Below are 14,327 nucleotides of genomic sequence, written 5' to 3'. Positions count from 1 at the left end.
GAAAGAGTGACCCTTGCCTCCGAAAAGTTCACGGTTAATGTGAAAGAATGTTACGTAGGCGAACACTTAAAGAGCAGTGGGATCCTTGCTGTAAAGGAGGTGAGCTCCACATGCAGGGAAAGCATCTGAGAAGCTCCTACAAACCTGCCTGGATGCCGCTGGGAAGCCTTTACAGAGCAGGTGGGCACGAGCAGAAGTACTGAAGCATGAGAGGGGGGTTGCCGCAGTGACAAATTAGGAAAAGGCAGCACAGGTGGGAACAGCCCGCACAAAGCCACGCACAGCGTGATATTTGGGAGCCACTTATACTTCAGTAATGTTGGAGTCTAAGCTGCAGGGAGAGCAGTGTGGTGGGTGGTACCGAAAGATGAGGCTGCGCAGTATTCACTAGGGGGCCATCCACAGGCGAGTGGCAGCTGAGTCCGTGAGCGTTTCATAGAGCAGCTAGCACCCTATGCTGTTCAGGGTGTGTGAGCGCATTGGGGCCCCACCACCCCAGTGCTCTCTCACCAGCGGTAGCTGTGATCTCCATAGGTACACTGGACGTCTTCCCAGGACACCTGGAAGCACACAGACAGACAAGGTGAAACGGCCCTCCCTCACTCACCCAGACAAACCCACCCCCGTTACACCCATGACCTGGATCACCTAGTGACAGGTGCCACGTGTATGAAGTCTCTTTAGTACACTGTCCCTCTGTTGAAACTTGGTGTTGACGAGCCAAGATTTTCTAACTCTTTCTGACTCTTCTTGCTTTCAGTAAGCTTCCCCCAGAGCACGAGGCTACAGGGCACTGAGCCTAGAATCCCAAAAACCTAGACACTGAGCTCAGTGGAGTAGCAGAGCGCTGTAAACCAGACAGGGGCTCCATGCAGAAAAGGGCTTCAAACCCCACGAAAGGCCACACACACAGAGAACAGGACCACAGCGTGTCTGGGCCTTGAGGGTCCATCTAGTCCTGGCTCAGAACTTATTAGAGATGGAGAATCCAGGGCAAGAGGCAATTCTGGAGGATGTTTCTCACCCAGCAAACATTGGAGTCGTTGAAGCAGAACCATCTTCTATTCACAGAACTCCGGACATAAGCACAGTAGTGACCGAAGTCAGCCTTCCCCACATGGGCAATCACAGCGAAGAGTTCATACTGTCCCCCATGCTGAAGGACACAAGGACAAAGAGACCCCCATCATCCCTCCTCTTCTGACCCTCGTCTAGAAGGAGGAAACTATTTCATGGTGCCTTTGCTTATTCAGTGCCTTTCTCTGCCAGGCACTGGTGCTTCCAGGGCACTAGAAAACCGTCTTTGACCTCAAGACTCACAGCTAATTATGCCAGAGCTGTAATCCCATGTTTTATACCAGATGCATTTGGAGGTAAATTTGGGAAGAATCACTTTTTGCCCCAAAAAGGAGAAGGAATAACCTGCTGAGGAAAGCTCCCAGAGAAGACGTGCTTGAACTGATCCTGAAGGGTCATCATGGCACACGCGTGATGGGGTATGGACCAGGAACTGTGGAGGCCCGGTGGGAACAGAACAGTGCACCCGGAAACGCAGCTGGGGGTGCTGGGAGCCATGGGATTAACGTCCACAAAGGCCAAGTCAGGAATCAGAACTTTATCCCGAGCAGTGGGAGCCGTCGGAAGGCTTTACGCAGGGGAGCAACATCATAGGATTTGTGTTTGAGAAATACTGAAATAACATGGTGTGAAAAACGGACTGAGAGTTCAAGTGAGGCAGAGCCAACGAGACAAGTTAGGGAACCACGATGGCACGAGGAAGAAATGGTGAGAGCCCAGCCATTACCCCCGGGAGCAGCCAGTAAACGATATAAGCATTATTAACACAGCAATTACTAGCTGACTGCCAGCACCTGGCCAAGTCTTCACATGCATTGTTCCATTTAACATCCACAGCAAACCTGTAAACTAGGTGCCAGCATAAATCCTACTTTGCAGACGTGGAATCTGAGCTCAGGGAGCAGAGTAATTTACTCAAGGGTCAGAGCTCATAAAGAGGCGGGAGTTTAACCCAGGCCTGCCCGGCTTCGAAGCCCAAGCTCTGGACCCCTATACTGAGGAAGTGAGGGGGAACGTAGAGACGAGGGGACAGATTTGTGCAAAGTTAAGGAAAAATAATAAGTTCCTTTGCAACTGATGGATATGGTGGTGGGGGAGCAAGTAGGGGGCACTACAAGGATGAACCCCAGATTTTTGGCTTGGAAATTAGGAAGACGCTGCTGCTATAAGGTCACACATGGAACAGAGGTGTCTGGGGATGAAGACAGTGCATTTGGGGACCGTGTGACAACACTGAGTACGAGGTGGACACACTGTTTGGAGGTCAAGAGCGAGACCTGAGCAGGAGACAGGGATTGGAAGTCTTCAGTTTGAGGTGATTGAAACCATGAGAATTAATGAGATGACATTCAAAAAACGGGAAGAAAAAGGAATAGAATTAAAACTAAATACCAATAAAAATGGGCAGGAAAGGATCCAGCAATGGAGAAAGAACCCCCAGGAGAGAGGCCTAGAGTAGGCAGACTTTGAAGGAGAATAGGATCAATAACAGAATATCACAAAAAGATCAAGTAAGGGAAAGACCAAAAAGTATTCACTAGGTTTGGCAGTAAGTCTTTCTACTCCCTCAAATCTTAGCAAGTCAAGACAAGAGAGAATTATCTGTGAAAAGACAACAGTGGCAAGAGAGAGAGTTTTCACTGACTGTGAGCAAGATCTCCACATGAGTTGGGAAAATTGTACTTGTTTTCTCAACACAGTCAAATAATATCCCTAACCTGAGACTTTGAAACAAGATCGTGAAGGGGACAGGATGAGGGTAGGACAAACGAAGCTTAGTCCCCCAAAAGGGAGGGCTAAAATCATTCTCTATTCTCACGTGGGGATGTTACACTGGTTTTTTTTTTTTACATCTTTATTGCAGTATAATTGCTTTACAATGGTGTGTTAGTTGTTGCTGTATAACAAAGCGAATCAGCTATATGTAAACATATATCCCCATATCCCCTCCCTCTTGTATCTCCCCCCTCTCACCCTCCCTATCCCACCCCTCTAGGTGGTCACAAAGCACCAACCTGATCTCCCTGTGCTATGCGGCTGCTTCCCACTAGCTATTTTACATTTGGTAGTGTATATATGTCAATGCCACTCTGTCACTTCGTTCCAGCTCACCCTTCCCCCTCCCCGTGTCCTCAAGTCCATTCTCTACATCTGACTCTTTATTCCTGTCCTGACCCTACGTTCATCAGAACCTTATTTTTTTTTTTTTAGATTCCATATATATGTGTCAGCATACGATATTTGTTTTTCTCTTTCTGACACTTCACTCTGCATGACAAGACTCTAGGTCCATCCACCTCACTACAAATAACTCAATTTCGTTTCTTTTTATGGCTGAGCAATATTCCATTGTATACATGTGCCCCATCTTCTTTATCCATTCATCTGTCGATGGACACTTAGGTTGCTTCCATGTCCTGGCTATTGTAAATAGTGCTGCAGTGAACATTGTGGTACATGACTCTTTTTGAATTATGGTTTTCTCAGGGTACCTGCCCAGTAGTGGGATTTCCGGGTCATATGGTAGTTCTATTTTTAGCTTTTTAAGGAACCTCCATACTGTTCTCCATAGTGGCTGTATCAGTTTACATTCCCACCAACAGTGCAAGAGGGTTCCCTTTTCTCCACACCCTCTCCAGCATTTGTTGTTTGTAGATTTTTTGATGATGGCCATTCTGACCGGTGTGAGGTGATACCTCATTGTGGTTTTGATTTTCATTTCTCTAATGATTACTGGTGTTGAGCATCCTTTCATGTGTTTGTTGGCAATCTGTATATCTTCTTTGGAGAAATGTCTATTTAGGTCTTCTGCCCATTTTTGGGTTGGGTTGTTTGTTTTCTTGATACTGAGCTGCATGAGCTGCTTGTATATTGTGGAGATGAATCCTTTGTCAGTTGCTTCATTTACAAATATTTTCTCCCATTCTGAGGGTTGTCTTTTTGTCTTGTTTATGGTTTCCTTTGCTGTGCAAAAAGTGCGGGGCAATCCCTGGATCTAACTCTCAGTTCACGAGAAATACCAGGGCTAGAGGAGTGTGTGTCACATAAGACCCGCCAGCCAATTCTGGAGATACATTAAAGAAACCTTCAAGCAAAGAGATTTCAAGGAAAAGAAAAGGAGGGGAAGCATCCAAGAAACTTACCCTGAGGAAGAAAGAAAGGCAAGGGGGAGGGAGGGAGGAAACAAAGGTAAAGCAAATACAAGTGTAGACTTTATTTGGCTCTAGATTCAAACAAAGCAAACAACTTACAGGACAGTCAGGGAAATCCAAATATTTACTTGGCTATTAGAGGATATTAAAGAATCATAAGATGCAATCGGTCATGTTTAGAAAAAGAGTGCTTATTCTTTAGAGAGACATAATGAAATACTTCCAAATGACATGTACGGTGTCTGGGATTTGTGTCAAAATCATCCAGTAGAGGTTTGGAGAAAGAAGAGGATGGGGTGTAGGTAAAGCAAGACTGGCCATGAGTTAGGTAGCTGTTTAAGCCGTTGGTGGATGTGGAGATTCATTATATAATTCCTCACAAGTCTTTTCAAGAGGAAAAAGATTTTTAAGATATATTTCATTAGGTAGGCTGTGCCAGTGGAAATAAGGAAACTAGAAGGAAAGAAACTGAGAATCCTATGAAATGTACATGCCCTGAACAGGGAAGGAGCCACTGTAACATGCTGTCAGGCCTCAGTTTTTAAAAAAACCATGGTTCTAGAGCATGGATAGTAAACAGCCCAGTGAAACAAAACAGAAAGTCCACAAATGGACTCACATATGTATGGGAATAAATGTAGCATTTTAAACCTATGGAGAAAAGACATTTATGTCACTTTTTTCTCAGAATTTCCCCACAATTCATTAGCTCAAGACAACTGAATCCAACTTTACTCTGAATCAATTTGGCCCAACGTGCTGGCTGCTTTCTTATTATCCCCAAGGTAAGCATAAGCTGCCTGAAGTAGAATGTTAGGCTGGGGCTCTATTTAGAACCCAGGGTGCTGTGCTTACCTGTGGCTATGTAAGCACTGCACATCCTATTGAAAAGGAAGGTTCTGACTTATGGGTTCCTTCCCTCATTGCTGTGAGGTAGACGAGTACAAATCCAATCATCAGAAACAAAGTCTTTTGAATCTTAAAAGAAATGCAACTGCCAACAGCAAATGTTGGTGGCAATGTGAGGCTAACAGCCCATCGCTGTTATTCGAGAGACTCGGGTTCCCATCATCAAACTCCTTTTTTGAAAAACAAGTGTTTCTCGAGTGTATGAATATGTTTCTATGAATCATACCAAGCCGTTGGTGAGCGTCCCTCCCTCTGTGTCCCGAGCTCGGCCACCGGAGAAGAGAAGGATGCTCAAAGTGCATCTCTGGTGATCTTGATGCCAATCATCTCAGGGGAGGGAAGACAAACAAAGGACGGGGTGTCTTATGTGGGGGGTGGAAGGGACACGAGGGGCCCTCACCTGCTCCTCAGCAGTGCAGGGCTCTCCCTCCATCTCAAGGAGCTTATTTAGATCCAAGTTCTGGGGGAAACACAGTGAGTGGCAGATTTTTTCTGTCCGCAGATTTTTGCTGGAGAAACGCATGAGGTGGATGGTCAATGTCTGGGGCAGGTGGGTCAGCGTCAAGACCTGGAAAAAGCAAAGTCACCGTGGAGATGAGTCCCAGGCACTTGAAACAGGTCGATTCCGAGAAACACCAGGGCCGATGGTATGTTCTTCTTCCAAAACAGAAGGGAGCGGAATGGAATCACACGGTAAGGGCCCTGCCTGCTGGCTCTGTTGGACCTCCCACAGAAGGCTCAAGAAGCCCAGGGCTCCGGCCAGGAACCCAGGGCAACTACGGGGTCTGCTCCCCTCCCTGGGGAGTCTGGCCCTGAGGGGAAAACAGCCCCCGCTCTTGTGCCTTCCCCCGTCCGTCTCAGTGATGAGGTCCGAGGAGCGTACCCACAGCCCTGGAAGTCACAAGCCCCAGGATCCCCAGTCTGAAGGGATTCCCTCCCTCAGTGGGAGGCCCCCAAGGGGAACCCCAGATGGGCCAGAAGCACCCGGTTTGGGAGCAAGTACCTGCTTCCAGCAGGTCTCCTTCTCACAGTTCCCACAGAAGCACTTGTCCTCGCTGGACAGCTCCCTGGGCTGGAAGAAACAGCGGAGGGCGTCCTCCTGTCCCAGGGGAGCAAGGGAAAGGCAAGGTTATTACCTTCTGGGTACAACCCCTCACCCTGCCGATGAGCTTAAGCTTCTCTCCTCGTTTTCCCCAGGTCCCCTAACATCCAGCCCAGCGTGGTACATGTGCCAGGGTCTCAGGAAAGACCTGCGTTTTGGAGGAAGCAGTGAGGATAAGGGGCCGTAAGAGGAGAAACGTTTTTGCCCCGCAAATGAAAGGAGAACTTAGCCAGAGCCATGCAAAGGAAGCGGAAATGATTTTTTAAAAGCCAAGGGTGGATTAAAGAAGCGAGGGGGCACCAGAAGCTCTGGGCTGTGCGGGAACAGAAAACTCCCCACAAGGACCCCTCACCAGTGTTTTCAGGGGCTTTGAATCCATGTCGAAAAGAGAGACGGGGAGGGTCAGCATGCTGCTGCTTCTGTCACTCTCCATGGTACATCCAAGGCAAACGAGGGACTCCCTCACGCGAATGGCATAGAGGGCCTGCAGCCTCGCTACCTGCAAAAGGGAGGGGGAGGAGGATGAAGGTGCAGAGAAAGCTGCGAGTAAGCAGGTCCGGCCAAGCTCCAGCACTGGAGCCACCGCACACAGCTCCGGAAGGGCAGCCGCTCTCTGCTCGCTCACAAAGGCGTAGAGAAATCACAGCAACTGCACTATGCAATCGTGATAAGCATTTTACATGCATTTCCCCTTTCAATCCTCTCTACACGTCACAAGGACAGCATCCTCACCTTCTGAGCTCTCCCGTTCTAGGACTTACCAAGTCCACATCTGTGATTTGGTCTTTAATCAGGTTCCAGATTGTGAGGTAGAGCTGGGCAGCATCATGCTGGACAAACACTGGCCAAAGAGAAAAGTAACGCCCAGGGTGAGGACCCAGGGACACCTGTCCTGCCCTCCTGCCCCAGCCACCTAGATGCATGCAAACACTCGTCACGTTGCATTTCCCCGCTTTCAGGCTAAGTTTCCACAGGATGTTCAGCCATAAAAATGAAAGATAAGCTTGGTATTGATTTTAAGAACTCCTTTTAAAACTCAAAGTCCAGCCCCACTGCATCACACAAGTCTTCTGTCCTCTGAGTTGCCACCCACCCCTGCTGGCCTCCGCTGGGGAACCCAGCTACACAAAACCAATAGTCAGCGGTGGATTCTCTCCTATGTCCCTGCCAAGCCTCCAACTGGACTCCTGTGGCCACTGACTTCTCTATGCCTCTCCGTATTTTCTTTATTCACTCCCCTTAAAATTGAGCAGTTTTCCAACACTCATACCTGACCCAGGTCTTCCCCAAAGGTGTACGGGAGAACAAGAAGGGAAATAACCTTCTCAGTGATAGAGGGTGCTGGCGGAGAGGAAGCAGGAATAAGCTGTGAATCCTACACACGTGAACATCAGGCTACAAGTGGTGCACAGGGGTGAATGAATCCATGTTCCCAAGTTGCAAAGACGTTGCAAGAAAAGGTATTAAGCATTCATATCTGCTATCTCAACACCATTTCCTCCATGATACTTATCACAATCTATACTTAATGTTTTGGGGTTGTATTTTGTTTTGGCCTGTGTCTCTCCTCTAAACTGTCAGCTCCATGGAGGCAAATACTCTGTCAGTCTAACTCCCTCACCAGCTCAGAAACTGGCACATAATAGGTGAACGTTACATATTAGTTGAATGGTTAATTAATCCACATTCCAAGCTAATAATCCCAAACTGTAGACAAGCAGGCTGGCAGCAGGCTGCACTGATGCAGTCTTCAGGGAATTATTTTCAGAAGGCTGCCCACCACACAGGACATAAAGGGAGTCACGTCAGCTTGTCACGTAGAGCCACCTTGCCGCACCTGACCATCCCAGAACCAGGAGTCCTGATTCATCTAAGAAATACAGGGATGCTTGCCCAACCCATAACTTCTTTCACACCTGCTACGTGCAAGGCATTGCACAGGCCAGAGAAAGTTCCTGTCCCCAAGAGACCTATAGTCTAGTGGTAGGCAATTATCCATGTACTCACAATTCAAAGAAGAATTTAGGGACTTCCCTGGTGGTGCAATGGTTAAGAATCCACCTGCCAATGCAGGGAACACGGGCTCGAGCCCTGGTCCAGGAAGATCCCACATGCCGTGGAGCAACTAAACACATGTGCCACAACTACTGAGCCCACGTGCCACAACTACTGAAGCCCGCATGCCTAGAGCCCATGCTCTGTGACAAGAGAAGCCACCGCAATAAGAAGTCTGCGCACCACAAGGAAGAGTAGCCCCCGCTCACCGCAACTAGAGAAAGCCCGCACACAGGAACGAAGACCCAACTCAGCCACAAAAAAAAATTAATAAATACATTTATTTAAAAAAAAAAAAAGAAGAAGAATGAGAAAAATTCCCCAGGTGTACAAACTGCTATGGAAAGCTAAAGAAAGGTGACATACAACTGGGACAGTGCAGTGCGGGTCTCTGTAAAAGCAGGATGCCTGCTTTCACCACTTCTAGTCAACAGAGTACTGGAAGTTCTAGCCAGAGCAATTAGATAAGAAAAGAAATAAAATGCATCCAAATTGGAAAGGAAGAAGTAAAATTACCGCTGTTTGCAGATGATATAATCTCATATGTTAAAAGACTCCACGAAACAAAGCTTTTAGATCTAATAAATGAAATTAAAAATATGATACAAAGTCAACACACAAAAGTCAATTGTATTTCTATACATACATGAACAATAAACAATTTGAAAATGAAAGAACACAAACAAATCCATCTATAATAGCTTCAAAAACAATAAAATACTTAGGAATTCACTTAACCAAATTGGTAAAAGCCTTGTATTATGAAAACTACAAAACACTGCTGAAAGAAATTAAAGAAGACATAAATAAATGGAAACACATTCCATGTACATGGACTAGAATATTTAATATTATTTAAAAGTCAATACTACCCAAAGCAATCTACACATTCAATGCAATCCCTAACAAAATCCCAATAAGATATTTGCTGAAATAGAAAAACTCATCCTAAAATTCATATAGATCTCAAGGGACCCCAAAATGCCAAAACAATTCTGAAAAAGAATAACAAACTAGAGGACTCACACTTTCTCATTTCAAAACTTACTACAGAGCTATAGTAACCAAAACAGTGTGGTACTGGCATAAGGACAGACATACAGATTGATGCAATAGAATAAAGAGTCCAGAAATGAATCCTCACATGTATGGTCCAATAATTTTTGACAAGGGAGCCAAGAGTATACAGTCGGGAAAGGATAGTCTCTTCAACAAATGATGCTGGGGAAACTGGATATCCACATGCAAAGAAATCAAGTTGAACGCTTCTAACTGCATATACAAAAATTAATTCAAAACAGATCAAGGACCTAAATGTAAGACCCTAAACAATAAAATGCTTAGAAGAACACATAGGACAAAAGCACACGACCTTGGATTTGGCAATGACTTCTTGGATGTGACACCAAAGGCACAGGTAACAAAAGAAAACATAGAAAACTTCAACTTCATGAAAATTTTTTAAATGTATGCATCAAAAGACAGTATCCCCAGAGTAAAAAGGCACCCCACAGAATGAGAGAATATTTTTGCAAAGCATATATCTAATAAGGGATTAACATCCAGAATATATAGAACTTTTAAACTCAACAACAAAAATAACCCAATTCAAAAGAACTGGAATAGATATTTTTCCAAAGAAGACATACAAATGGCAGTAAGCACATGAAAAGATGCCCAGCATCACTAATCGTTAGGGAAATCAAAACTACAATGAAATAGTACCTCCCAGCCCTTGCAGCCACTTCAGACCCCCTGCAGCTCTCTGCAAGGATGGCACAGTTATCGAGGTCGTGGACCCCAGCAGCCTGAGCCAATGATATATCACACCCACCCAGACCCAGAGCCACCACAAGCCTCACACCCCTACACCTGGATCACAGCACACCCTAGCTGCAGGTGAAGGTCCTTCTTAGCAAAGTCCCTACACAAGTCTACAGGGATCCTGGACAATCAGGGAAACATGATACCACCAAAAGAAAACAGTAAACTTCCAGTAAATGAAACCAAAGAAATGGAGATACCAAATTGTCTGAAAAATAATTCTAAATAATTGTTCTAAAGATGCTCGGAGAGCTACCAGAGAACACAGATTAACAATTTAAATAAATCAGGAAAACAATCCAAGAAAAACAGAAGTTCAACAAAGAGATAGAAAACATAAAAAAGAACCAAAGGGCAATTTTGGAGCTAAAGAATATTGAACTGAAGAATTCAACAGAGAGCTTCAAAAGCAGACTGGAATCAATGCACAAGCAGAAGGAATCAGAAGAACTAGAAGGCAGGTCATTTGAAACTGTCCAGTCAAAGGAGCAAAAAGGCTGAGAAGGATTGAAGAAAGTCTATGGGACTCCATTAAGAGAAACAACCTACACTTTAATGGAGTCCCAGAAGAAGAGAGGGGAAAGGGGGCCGAAAACTCATCTAAAGAAATAGTGGCTGCGACTTCCCAAATCTGGGGAGAGATTTAGACATTGAAGTTCATGAAGCTCACTGGTCCCCAAACATATTCCCTTTGAACAGATGTTCTCCAAGACACATCATAATACTGTCAAAAATACTGTCGAAAATCAAAGACAAAGAGAGATCTTAAAAGCAAGAGACAGGAAGTTTATCACCTACAAGGGAACCCTCATAAGACTATCAGCACATTTCTCAGCACAAACCTTACAGACCATGGGAAAGTGGGATGATAGGGCAAGTGATGAAAGGGAAAACTGCTGATAAAGAAAACTGTATCCAGCAACACTGTCCTTCAGAAATGAAGGAGAGACAAAGGCTTTCCCAGACAAAGGAACACTGAGAGCTCATCACCACTAGACCTGCCTTACAAGGACAGCTGAGAGGAGTTCATCAAGCTGAAATGAAAGGATGCTTGTTGTAACAAAGAAAGAGTGAATCAATTCAGTGGGACAAGAGTAGTATTTTCAACAAACGGTGCTGGAACAATTGGATGCCCACACGCAAGAGAATGAAGTTGGACTCTGATCTCACACCATTCACAAAATTTAGCTCTAAGTGAAACATGGATCTAATGTAAGAGCTAAAAGTATAAAACCTAGAAGAAAACAAAGGAGAGTGACTGCTAATAGGTATGGGGTTTCTTTGGGGGGTGATGAAAATTTGCTAAATTTAGAATGTGGTGATAATTGCACAACTCTGTGAAATACCAAAAACCTCTGAATTGTACATTTTTAATTGATTGAATTTTACAGTTATGTGATGTATATCTCATTAAGGCTGTTTAAAAAAAAACTAAGCTATTTACGAGTTTCCTTTTGTAGAACATGGTTTCTCCTTACGAATCCTTTTTTACTTGCTCCACCGAGAGGCAGAAAGAGAGTGAGTGTGGAAGTAATACGTGCATAGATAACATCAGTGCTGCACCTGGACGATGGGGGCCCCTTAAGATATCTCGCATCCACACACGTGCCTCCAACACAAGGGTTTCCTTCCTGTTCACTCACTGAGCCTCAGTCCCCCTCCTCTCCTCTGCTGCCCCCTCCCGTGTCCCCTCCCCCTCGCGCTCCCCTCCCTCTCAGAGCAGCAGGCCAGGAGCCCGAGCTCCTGGAGGAGGACCGCCTTACGTGGTACGCTGTACGTCTGGAGACAGTAGGCCAGCCCCATGGGTCGCACCGCTTCCTCCCGGCTGTCCCGCATCTTCTCCAGCAGCAAGAGCAGCTGGAAGGGGACACTCCTCCTCTGCTCCGCAGCTCCCCTTGGCACTGTCATCCTGCCGAGCGAGAACAGCCACGAGCCTCCCTGTCCCCACAGTTCTCAGTGACGGGGGCACACCACAATCACACGGGAGAACTTTCAAAAATCTCACGTCCAGGCCACTCTGCAGACTAACTACATCAGAATTTCTGGGGGTGGGCCCAGTTACCAGGATTTTAAAGTTTCCTAGATGATTTAAACATATAGACAAGGTTGAAGAGCTACCGTGTTAGCAAATCAGCTATAGGGGAGTTTCCTCTCGAGAGGGGAATCAGCACAGCTGCGGCCTCACCCCTCTCCCCACCCTGCACGGCAGTCACACCAAAACGAACGGCTGGTGCAATAGGTCCTGCATCCACAGCAAAACGGCCACAGCCTGAAGTTCTCCAAAGGCCAAAAGCAAATATGATCTAGGTCCTGGGAAGGACACGTAAAGGAATGTCAGTGTATCTTGGCAATGATTTGTTTAATCACTGGCATCTCTCAACTGCCCGTGCCCAAGAAGGGGAAAAGGAGAAAGCAAAAGGCAGAAAAGAATGAGTGATAAAGTTTATGTATGTGAATATATGCATATGGGTGTGGTGCTTGGGTTCCCAAGGAAATTTGCCTGTCAGTCCTGGCGGAGTCTCAGCATGTCTCTGCAGAACAGGTTGAGAAGAAAGAAGGGCTCTCGGGCTTCCCTGGTGGCGCAGTGGTTAAGAATCCGCCTGCCAATGCAGGGGACACAGGTTCGAGCCCTGGCCGGGAAGATCCCACATGCCGCGGAGCAGCTAAGCCTGTACACCACAACTACTGAGCCTGTGCTCTGAAGCCCGCAAGCCACAACTACTGACCCCGCGCACCACAATTACTGAAGCCTGTGCGCCTAGAGCCCATGCTATGCAACAAGAGAAGCCACTGCAACGAGAAGCCCGCACACCGCAACAAAGAGTAGCTCCCACTCGCCGCAACTAGAGAAAGCCCACGCACAGCAACTAAGACCCAGCGCAGCCAAAAATAAATAAAAATAAAATAAATTTTTTTTTAATCATTTAAAAAAAAGAAAGAAAGAAGGGTTCTCACGGTGTGTATACTGTGTGAGTGTGGATGTGTTTCATTTGAGAAAACTCAATAGACTCATAGACCTGCCCGTTGATTAGATACTGGCAGGGTCCCCACTTCCTTTTAACCAAGTCAGTGGCTGCCAATCTGGCTACACTTTGAATCACCTGGGGAATCTTTTGAAAAGTACGAATGCTTGGGCCCCACCCTAGACACCCACCTAGGCCCCAAGTGGAACCAAATATCTGGGGGTGGGATCTGCATTTACATTTTTTAAAAATCATCTTAGATGATTACAGTATATAGTCTAGATTGTGCAAAGCAAGTTCTTTTCTCTGTTAGCTTTTGGAAGTAGACTTCTAAAAGTCCAAACCACTGTGAATAACTGAATAATTGAAAACAGAAAATAATATTCACATTTATCTGCCTGAACAATTGCCTTACCTCTTCAATATCTTGGTGAATTCCATGTTCATAACGAACACCTGGATCAGGGAGTTAAGGCAGCAGGTCTGCCCAATGTTGTGTAAACCGACCGGGCCTATGAAGAGCAGAGGGAAGATACTGAGGGAAAGCCCTGCCACAGAATTCAACAAACACCAAACACTCCTCTAGACCCTCCTAAGGACATGAAATTCTATAAGGTACTCCCAGAGGCACAAAGAATTCACTAAGGAGCTTGGAAACGAATTGGAAAGGAGAGAGAAACATGAGCCTCTGCAAAGTGAAATACCAGCAGAAGTTCTAACAGTCCATTAGGAAAAGAGGCCACAAGGAGGTGTATCACTCGTTGCCAAACTTATAACCCAAGCAACAGTGAGAGCAAAGGAAGAGAAACCTTACAGACAGTGCATCGGAGAGAACTAGGGGCCCTGCCCACCCAAGCTGTCCCTACAGAGCTGGCTCACAGCGGGCATGTACAGGCTCAGGGGTGAGAGTCATCTCCCAGGCAATCTACTCTGGGCCCCGGGGGTAAGGCCCTTGCCCAGGCCCTACCAGGTGGTGGAAGGGAATCAGAAGAAAGCTCTGGGGGAGATCCACCTCATCTAAACTCACCTTGAGAGGCTGGAAGCCACAAGGAACTTATGAGGATGTGAGAAAACCAAAAGGTAGTATTTCTCTGACCCGCTGGCAACCAACCTCCCCTTTCCCACCCAACCTTGGGCTCCACAGACCCCACAAGGTGTGTAGTTTAAGAGGGAGGGAGTCCACTAATCTCAGAGCTCCCGGGGAAAGGGCTCTGGTGTACAAGCTGGGGCAGTAAGAACGTAAGA

The 14,327-nt window shown here is 46.2% G+C and overlaps 1 protein-coding gene across 1 annotated transcript in view; it reads right to left on the bottom strand.

The window, feature by feature from the left end:
• Positions 1-14,327, bottom strand: part of USP18 (ubiquitin specific peptidase 18) — a 37,415-nt gene that overhangs the window by 1,494 nt on the left and 21,594 nt on the right. The window contains exons 2-9 of the mRNA XM_007469527.1: positions 13,498-13,594; positions 11,883-12,028; positions 7,002-7,081; positions 6,593-6,739; positions 6,142-6,237; positions 5,539-5,706; positions 1,025-1,156; positions 511-560 (exon numbers count right to left, since the gene is read on the bottom strand). Of these exons, the coding sequence (XP_007469589.1) occupies positions 511-560; positions 1,025-1,156; positions 5,539-5,706; positions 6,142-6,237; positions 6,593-6,739; positions 7,002-7,081; positions 11,883-12,028; positions 13,498-13,594 (916 nt within the window). The remainder of the gene's footprint in view (positions 1-510; positions 561-1,024; positions 1,157-5,538; positions 5,707-6,141; positions 6,238-6,592; positions 6,740-7,001; positions 7,082-11,882; positions 12,029-13,497; positions 13,595-14,327) is intronic.

This window comes from Lipotes vexillifer, unplaced genomic scaffold (genome assembly GCF_000442215.2).
Source record: "Lipotes vexillifer unplaced genomic scaffold, Lipotes_vexillifer_v1.1 scaffold395, whole genome shotgun sequence".
Classification (NCBI taxonomy): domain Eukaryota; kingdom Metazoa; phylum Chordata; class Mammalia; order Artiodactyla; family Lipotidae; genus Lipotes; species Lipotes vexillifer.
This window is presented reverse-complemented; position numbering and strand designations above follow the sequence as displayed.